Here is a 9,702-nt window from a genome sequence, read left to right as displayed (position 1 = left end):
AGATGACACTAATAACTTAATAACTTGCTACCAGTCTTGGAGCATGGATGTAACCCTAGATGAATACGCCTGTTAACGCTGCGCAGCCGTTTATCAGACTCTGAAAAGAGTACTGTTTGTGTGGGGGTTTGCCATCATTTTGTATGTGCAGACAGCCTGCTGGAGCTCCCACTCAGGACTGGAGCGGCGCTGCGAGAGGAGAGCCTGTGCCGGTTGGAGGGTGTGAAGAGCGACAGCCGCGTGCGGGGAGACGGACCCTTGGGGAAGCAACAGATTCAGCTCCAGTGGGGGATACTGAGAGACTCACTGTGGAGAGGCAGCTCTTCCTCGCCTTCTCTCTGCGCGTCGGCCCGGGAGAGCGTTCTCTCTGAGGCAGCGCAAGCCAGCCAGCACGCTGAGTGGAGCTGAAGCCGACAGGGTGGAGGCCGTGGCAGGGGGCGGCCCATGGCAGTGGGGGGGTCGGGCGCCGTCCGTCAACCAGCACCGGGAGGGGCGCTGGGGATTTGGCTGGGTGTGGGGCAGCCCTGGGGTACCCAGGGGCCAGAGGCCAGGAAAGCCGAGGCCCTGGCTGACAGGTGGGTCCAGCGTGGAGCGGGGGGGCCGGCCTGGGGCCAGCGGAGGTGCAGGCGGGGGCATGCGGTGCTCACTGAGGGTGTGGGTGCTGCTGGGTTCCCTGGGCCTCGTCTTTCTCACCTCCCTCTTCTTCTCCGTCTCCCTGAGGGGGGGTGTGGGCCTGCCCTACCTGGACCCCCCTGGGTGGGAGGAGTCCCGGCGAGTCAAGCTGGTGCCTAACTATGCTGGAGCCCACAGGCTCCACCCCCTGGAGGGCATTCAGCAGCAGAAGACATGTGCCTGCCCGCGCTGTGTGGGGGACCCCGGGGTGTCGGACTGGTTCGATGAGAACTATGACCCGGACATCTCCCCCGTGTGGACACGGGACAACATCCAGCTGCCTTCAGACGTCTACTACTGGTGGGTGGTAAGTGGTCCAAATCCACGCCGCCTGTGTCTGTTCTTCTGGCTCCTCTGGAAAGAATGAGAGCAGCTCTGTCCAGGAGTGGACCGTTTGGGTCTGTCAGAGGACACTGAGTAGTGTCTAAAAACGAAAAGTGACAATTTATACAGCTGAAAAAGTTAAATGGTATAAGTAATGAGTTAGGGCCTGGACAGGAATGCTTAGGTAGTTACGTAGCTGAGAGAGGTTGTTATATTTAACAGACATGAACACTAAAGTGGTTTAAGGTTATGAAGGTGTGAGAGAGCTGTGAAAAGTAGCATTAAGAAAGATGTCACGAGTTTGTGTCTGGGCAGAAGAAGGTATTTTAAATATCTTCCTGTAGTTGCTGGCCTGCCTTAACATATATTATAAGATGAGGCTTCAAACAGACCAGCCTGTCAAGTCTATAAGTGGTGTGAAATAAATGAGCTGGTCAAAAGATGAAATTAGAAAAGATGATGTTATGAAGTCGGGTCGCAGAAAATCTGAGTAGGGTTAACGCATCTCTCAGCATAAAAAAAGTTTTTAAGGTGGTTAGAAAACGTAGTTTTAGAAACGTATCTGCCATGGTATTGGCCCGACTTTGAGCATAGTGATGGCCTTGCGTGAGGTTTAAGGTAGAAGGGTTTTCTATCCAAGGGAGCCTGAGAGGAGTGGGGCAGTAAAGATACTGTTTGGCAGCAGCGGCACCCAATGAAAATCTGCCAAGAATTAGTGACCCTGCAGAAAGCCTCTGTGTTGTGCCAGGTGTTGGCATCCAGGAGACAGAAGGGGAGCAGGGGATCTGGCCGAAGGGAGAGAGAGGGACCAGAACTAGGGCCGTGCAGGAGAAACAGTGTTGGAGGAGCAGGGGATCTCCCGGAAGAGAGAGAGAAGGAGCAGAAGGAGGGCCGTGCAGGAGAAACAGTATTGGGGAGGGGTGGATGGAGAGAGTGGCTGTGAGGGGACATAGAGAGAGTGATAGAGAGAGAAAGAGGGTTGTGTGTGTGTGACAGGGAGGGAGAGGTATTTGAATAGAGCGCCAGTAGGCTGATAGCACTGTTTGCTGTGTTTTGTTTGGGCGCTGGGAGGATGGCAGGGGCTCAGACTGCAGAGAGTTGAAAAACAGACTTTCAGTTAAACCTTCAATGTTCACGCATAGAGGTTCTCTCTCCCCCCCGTTTGCCCCCCAAAACAACCTCTGTTCACCTCCGTATTCATATTCAGTTTCCCTTCACCCTCCCCCCTGGCCTCTGCTGACATCCCATCAGGGAAATGGGAGAAAGGAGAGTGTCCTTTTCTGGCCACCAAGCTGCCAGTGCCCTCCTCTCCTCCCGCCCCCTTTTCCATCCTCCTCAGTGGCTGGCCTGTCCTCCACTGGACGCGGACGCTGCTCCTCCAGTCTGCCTCCCTGAGCGTGCTGCCTCTCTTCCGCCCCCTGCCTGTAGATGCTGCAGCCTCAGTTCAAGCCCCACACCATCCAGCAGGTGCTCCTGCGGCTGTTCCAGGTGATCCCCGGCCGCTCGCCGTACGGCTCCTGGGACCCGGCCCGCTGCCTGCGCTGCGCCGTGGTGGGGAATTCCGGCAACCTGCGCGGCGCCGGATACGGGCCCATCATAGACGGCCACAACTACGTCATGAGGTGAGGAAGGGAGGTCGTTTCACCAGGCCGCGCTCGGTGGTGGTCGATGTAAGCTGAAGCCAGCCGCCTGGCTGCCGAGACCAGGGAAGGAGCTGGGTCGCCCCCCCCCCCCCCCGTGGAGCTACTGAACAGATCAGTGTGTTTAGTAGCTGGGTAGTTGTGTTAAACATCGTGCTAAAGTAGGCTGTAGCTCTACAGAACATGGTGAACCACTACAGTTGCTGGTAGGGGAGGGGGGAGGGGGGGTGATGACCTCAACCATGAGGTTTTACTGATGTCTTGAATCGGATTATGTTTAATGAAGTCTTCCCTCGTGGGCCACTGGCTGAATGGTTGGCTGTGTGACCAGCAGCTCTCCCTAGGCTGCAACAGATTTGTGTCTTAAGGAGATAAAGGCTGCAAAACATAAAGATTGAAACAGTAATGCACTAAAACATTGAGCCCAATACAGCTCAGTTAAATCCTTACTGATCCAATCCTGCTTACTGTCTGCCTACAAACACACACACACATACACATGTTTATGAGGAGAGTGAGAGGTTTTTAATGAGTGGAATGGGAGTGGGTGGATAAATAACAGCAGTGAAACTCAGCACAGAGAGCGTTCTGGAGAGCGGCAGACATTTGCTGCCCTATTGTAAGGGCCCAAACAGACACTTTCATGTTTCCATGGTTTCTGTCTGCCTGTCTGTCTACTATACTTATTGCCCTCTGTCCACGTGTCTACTCTGTGAAGATGCTCCCAGCATGGTCAGATTCTGTGTGTCTGTGTTTCTGTCAGGATCAACCTGGCCCCTACAGTGGGCTATGAGGAGGATGCAGGCAGCCACACAACCCACCACTTCATGTACCCAGAAAGTGCCAAAAACCTGGCAGCCAATATCAGCTTTGTCCTGGTGCCCTTCAAGACCCTGGACCTGCTGTGGATTACCAGTGCCCTGTCCACTGGACAGATCCGCTTGTAAGGGCAAAGCACATGCACTTACACACACACAGGCTAATTATCAAGTCCAAACCTTTAAGGTCAAGGTATCTGAATAAAATACAAAGTCTTATAAAAATGTATCTTGCATTTTCATGTTGTTTATATTAAATATTATTTGCTGTGATAAAGGGATTAACACTTTTACCCAAACATGTTTTTTTTCACAAAAAGATAAGTGCATCGACGGTATAATCTAGAGAGTGACATGTCACAGTTGGGAATGGATAGGAGAAGGGGAGCTGCCCGAAGAATACTTTTTGTTAGATTGTTGCTTGGCATTCTCAAGTGTCAATATTATTTTGCTGAAATTAGACTGTAGGAAATTAGTTGTTGATGTTGTTGCTTGTGTAATTAGTTCAGAGCCTCTTAAACTCCCAGAATAATCAACAGTGGGTCTTGGTCAAACAGTCTTAAGTGTGTCTGAGAGGAAACCAAATTTTAAACCATTGGCCGTGCAGGGTAGAGCACAATGCAAATCAGTGGAATTGTTTGTGGTTAGAAATTGTTATAAAAGGAGAGGTATAAGACAGGATCCTATGTAATTATTATTTTTTTTTAATAGTTTAGTGTATCAGAAATCTTGCTTTGTATAAGAGAGTGTCTGAAGTTGATTGAACAGTTAGTAATGTATTCCAAGGAACCTTCCCAGCCTGCTATGGAGATTTCAGTGTCTAGTTCCTTCTATCTCCACCTCCAAATAACACCACTTTTTCTATCAGTTGTAAAAGTATTTTTGAAAATAGAAAAAATATGATGTTAGACTATACATTTTACTTGGTCAAATAAGGGCATTGCTCCTCTTGAAGTAAATATTTGTGTTGGAAATGCCAGTTGATAAGGCCGATATTTGAGGAAACCTGAAAAGCAGGGTAGAGGACAATCCTTGGGCAGGGGGATGTTCATTCTTCTATGTGAGTCACAATCACACATAACTATCTTGGATTTAAATGGGCTAAGAGTTTCAATTGATCTCCTCCGCTAGAGTAAAATGTATGGCAATTCTAATATGAAATTTGCTTCCAGCACAAACGGCAAAGCTATCGCTGCTATCTGATCATAATAGGAGTGATCCACTACACCCTGACTACTTGAAATAAATGTCCCAACTGTTTACCAACTTCTTTAGGAATGTTCTAGCTCTGATACCAGATATATCAGACTATTCTGGTCATTGGAGGAGAAGTGAACTGTGTGGTGAACCAGTACTTGAATCAATCATCCAAATCAATCAATCAAATTTATTTATAAAGCTCTTTTTACATCAGCAGTTGTCACAAGGTGCTTTTACCAAACACCCAGCCTGAAACCCCAAGGAGCAAACGACAATAGTGTTGAATTTCAGTGGCTAGGAAAAACTCCCTAAGAAGGCCGAAATTTAGCCTAAAGAGGAACCAGGCTCGGAGGGGTGACCATTCCTTTTCTGGCTGTGCCGGGTGAACATTTTAAGAGTACAAGTTGTAATAATGAATAATGCTTTTGTGCTGAGTCTATTAAACATAATCCAGGTCAGAAGCATGACCAGATGGACAAGGATAGGGACAACCCTGGGGGGACAAATGCTGTGCACCAACTTCTAACACTAGTGATTTAATAAATACTTACATAAAAAAACACTAAACTATTTGACATGTGGAGGGGCTCTAACCCCACATGCAGAGAATACACCTTTCACTGTCATGTCCATAATGTTTACATGCGAACTGAAGAGTTTCTTCCCAATACCAAATTACTCCTATAATGCAAAATACCATAACATTGGAATCTCAGTATTTCATGATTTTTTTTTTTTAAACCAAGATCTCACATTTGTTTGATCTTTTTGTAATGACAATGCATCTTTTGCTATGGGAAACACTCAAACCTTATCAGACAGGCTTCATCAAAGTAATTTTAGAACGAAACACAATTATGGAAAATTAACTGAATTGGAAAGTGCTTGCCATCCGAGTATAGACAAACGTAACAAAGAACCACTCTGAGATAAAATTGCAATTGGATTATCTGGAGAAAAAAAACATAATCCATTCTCTGTAAAATAAAAATGATTCTCTCTCAATCTAACACTGAACATCTTAGTCAATATATATGGAGATCATTTCTCTGGAAATAAGAATCAAAACCACTCCTGATCTGAACATCTTCTATGAAAGATCTCCCCAGACAAATGTACCTACTTGGAAATCCTCCTTTGGATAGACAACAGTTTTTGTAGCATCCTCAAACAAATCTCAAAAAGACACTAAACTTTTGACACTAAACTGAGCTTTACTCCAAATTGACACTAACTTGGCTGGCTGAGGATGGAGTTTGAGGATTGCCACCACTTCTGTATTGATGCAGTCTTCCTGTCCTGTCAGTCTGGAGAAATGAATTCACAATCATAATCCCATTATACACATCATAGGCCATCTCTGGATGCAAATTAAAGGTAATTCCGACCTTAGACCAATGTCATTCCTGCTCCCAATTGCGAGAAACACCTCCTCCTCCCTTTCTAACCTTGATAATACCTTTGCACAATGGAGAAAGCTGAGGAGTAATACCATAGGGGATCTATACATAGAAGGAGCCTTTGCCTCCTTTGATTTGCTGAAGAAAACCTATAACCTTCCTAGAAATAACTTTTCTGAGAAAGACAGATTAGAGACTACTCTTCCTGAATGTTCACCTTCTCTGGCTTGGGGTAGAGAGATAGAGATAGAATCATAATTAATAGGGATGAATAGATATATTCATAGAGATAGATATACGATAATAGACACAGATAGAGATATCAACAAATCATAGACAGATCAAAAGTTCATAGAAATGAATTATTCATTGCGATAGAGCAACAATGTATATATATAGATAAACTAATCCTAGTGATAGATGAACAGGCATAGAAATAGATAGATTGAATAACATCACATAGATAGCTCCAGTCCTGTAAGGCAACATTAACATTATTTCATGAACTTAAAAAGTCAAGGCAGGAAGAGCTGGAACGGTGAACTTTTTGCCCTTTCCGAGTTTTCCGGTAAGAGCTGTCGTTCTTCACCGGTCTCATCAAAGTGTATACATACAAAACTGGCAAAATATGTGATTTGTACCATTTATGTTTGCTAGCTACCTATGGTGTTTCATGTGAAAGAGATTTTTTAAACAACAGCGTTTTAAGTGAAGTGTCTTTGATCAATGGAAACAGCCCGAGCGGATCCAGGATTACTTTGTCACCAGCAGATGACAACAACAAAGAGCAATAGCAGGGACAACACAGACACTGATCATTGCGGTAGCATATGAGTAGTAGTCAGTGAGCTAACTTCACTCATGGAAATATTAATTAGGAAGAACATAAAATTACGATTAAATCTGTACTATCTGAAAAGTAATAAAAAATGAATGAATATGTCATCTATGAATCAATCACCCCACAGCATTTTTCTAAGGAAAGAATAAATGTGTATTCAACCTCTTTCTCTCTCTCATCAGTACCTATGCACCTGTGAAGCAATTTCTACGGGTGGACAAGGACAAGGTACTTTCCCCCAATCTCTGCTATCTATCTGAATCAGTTAATAGTCATTTTCAAATGGAACATTGGCGCATCTCCTGGTCTGATTGGTCAACCCAATGTCTCCATAGGTTCAGATCTTCAACCCCGCCTTCTTCAAGTACATCCATGACCACTGGACCAGGCACCACGGACGCTACCCCTCCACCGGCATGCTGGTCCTGTTCTTTGCTCTGCACGTGTGTGACGAGGTAAAGAACACGCACACACACACGCAGCATGACAGCATGTGCCACGCTCCGTAAAGGTTAGCGTGACTGTGGAGATTTTGTTCTTGTTTTCCAGGTGAATGTGTTTGGCTTTGGCGCTGACAGCCGAGGCAACTGGCACCACTATTGGGAGCAGAATCGATACTCCGGAGAGTTTCGTAAAACAGGAGTACATGATGCAGACTATGAGGCCCAGATAATTGACTCTCTGGCCAAGGCCCGGAAAATTAGGGTTTTCCCAGGAAAGTGAGAAAGACTGGTGGTGTTGTGGGCTGGACAGGACACACTGGCAGGAACACTAGAGTACCCATCACCACCAGACTTTTCATGTGCTTAGTCATCTGCGTGTTTATGCTTTGCATAGAGAGGGCTTCGAAACCCTCCATCATACAATGCCTGCCGCCCCCGTTTCCATTTTGCAGGATGCTAAGATGTTGATGATTGTGGGTGGGACTGCAGTCCACCCCCAACAGGCCTGTCTCCATAGCCCTCAACCTGAGTGTAAAGGGACAGTAATACTTCAGGGCTCCTGGAGTGGGGAGTCTGGCCGAGGCACCGCATGGACCTGTTCAATCAAAAACCACGCCCCTTCCTACTCAACCAATGGGGAAAGAGTTAATACAAGCCTTAGGGGTGTCACACCCAAAGACTCAGCCCCCTCCCCATTCTGTATTCCACACCCAAGATGTCATGGCAACCAGTGACGGCCACTGATCTATTCCTGCCATGTCCACACCCCCATGTAGCCCTGCTGCTGAGTCTCGCGTCCCTGGGAGCTGGGAGTACTTGTTAACTGACGTTTACATGCTTTGAAGCCCAGAGACAATTTCAAAAGAATAGTTCCTGTTGAAATTATATTACAGGGATTTTACATAAACAGTATTAACCATTTTGTTTGCTTTAACCACTTTAATTGACTAATTATCCTTTTGATTAGGTAGATAAGGGAGAGGCTTACACACAGTCAGTTATAACACTACCAGACTTTACGCTGAACCACCACGTATTCTCCCACACACACACAAGCTGATACAACGTTCTTAGCGAAATTAATGCTAATACCTTTAATTGATGCGTGTTGAGTTGGAGCCCACACTGAGGTGACCCGCTGCCTCCTGCTGGCTGTTAAAGGACACTGCATCACTCTGAGGCCCAGACATTGTGCAACGTACATAGGACACAGTGAAAAATGCCTCTTCAGTGTTGGAAGTTGATCACTTGTTGGCTGAAAGTCATACGGCTGAACATATCTAAACCGACTGCTGGTAAAAAAAAAAAAAAAAAAACATATTCAGAGCCCTGGCTGCAGTAGTTATTAGCAAAGTTGTCAATGTGACATGTTTGCTCTCACCACATTGCTCCAATCAGTTGAGGATGTGTGCTGTTGTGTTATCCCATGATAATATCATCTCTGTAGAAAATACCATCATACACTGTATGATACACATATTATTTCTATCCTTTGCACATTGTGTTCTCATCTGACATAATTACATGTTGGGCAGGTGTCAGATCAGTAGAACCGACTCCCATATATAGCCAATATCTCATTTCAGTGTGGGAGTTTGGTTGGTTTCAGGTTTGTGTCTAGATGACACATCAACTTTAAGGACATCAACTGAGTGCCACTGAGCGTTTTTCATCCCTCTCTCCTTACAGCTATGTCTTGTGCGCGTGTATTTGTGTGTGAGTGAGAGAGCTCTGTAAAGATAATTGACTACATTTGATTTTCAGGTAGCCCCCTCTAACAGATAGACACATATCAGTCATTTACAGCTGTGCTTGCGTGCCTTGTCCCAGTGTTGGACTGACCTTTCCTGCAGTGCACCAATACAGTAACTTGTGTGCTTCACTTTGGTTTAGTAGTTTGCACTCATTCAGACAAGGCCCCTTCTACTATGGACACTATTCTAATCTTAACAGTCAGTCATGTTGCTGACATTTTCTGAGGGCTTTAAACGGCTTCTCCCTTACTTAGACCACACACCCTCTTGGTCCGTGTCTGACTGAGAGATGTGCCTTCTCCAACCACATTCATTTCTCTCGTCCTTTATCTAGGAGCCACGTAACGGCTTCCTTTATGTTGTTGAATTTTACACAGTATTCGTTCTGTTGAAGGAAATAAACTCTTAACTAGCAATGGGTATGGTTATTGGTTAAGGCTGTATTCATTCTGTTTTGACATTGCCTGACACAAATCCACTGAGCTGCTCTATTGAAGATGACAGTCGATGGAAGTGTGTCTAGTACTTAAAACATATCTCCACCATGTTTGACATGAAACATTTATAAGCAAGTATTTCCACCAGTTTCTGGGTGGTGCTAGTCATGCCA

The 9,702-nt window shown here is 45.7% G+C and overlaps 1 protein-coding gene across 1 annotated transcript; it reads left to right on the top strand.

The window, feature by feature from the left end:
* The first annotated feature begins 306 nt into the window (after positions 1-306).
* On the top strand, positions 307-8,675 carry st3gal2 (ST3 beta-galactoside alpha-2,3-sialyltransferase 2). Its single transcript, XM_020040580.3, has 6 exons — positions 307-979; positions 2,425-2,618; positions 3,400-3,579; positions 7,078-7,123; positions 7,231-7,350; positions 7,445-8,675. Exons 1-6 carry the CDS (start codon positions 635-637, stop codon positions 7,616-7,618), a joined length of 1,059 nt encoding a protein of 352 aa, XP_019896139.1. The 5' UTR covers positions 307-634; the 3' UTR covers positions 7,619-8,675.
* Positions 8,676-9,702: the final 1,027 nt, after the last annotated feature.

This window comes from Esox lucius, chromosome 19, assembly GCF_011004845.1.
Source record: "Esox lucius isolate fEsoLuc1 chromosome 19, fEsoLuc1.pri, whole genome shotgun sequence".
Lineage (NCBI taxonomy): Eukaryota > Metazoa > Chordata > Actinopteri > Esociformes > Esocidae > Esox > Esox lucius.
This window is presented reverse-complemented; position numbering and strand designations above follow the sequence as displayed.

Excerpts from the sequence above, each read along its gene's own strand:
- st3gal2 (XM_020040580.3), top strand. The coding sequence starts at position 635 with ATGCGGTGCTCACTGAGGGTGTGGGTGCTGCTGGGTTCCCTGGGCCTC. Across the intron at positions 7,124-7,230 it reads TACGGGTGGACAAGGACAAG|GTTCAGATCTTCAACCCCGC; the intron begins GTACTTTCCCCC and ends ATGTCTCCATAG. Across the intron at positions 7,351-7,444 it reads CTCTGCACGTGTGTGACGAG|GTGAATGTGTTTGGCTTTGG; the intron begins GTAAAGAACACG and ends CTTGTTTTCCAG.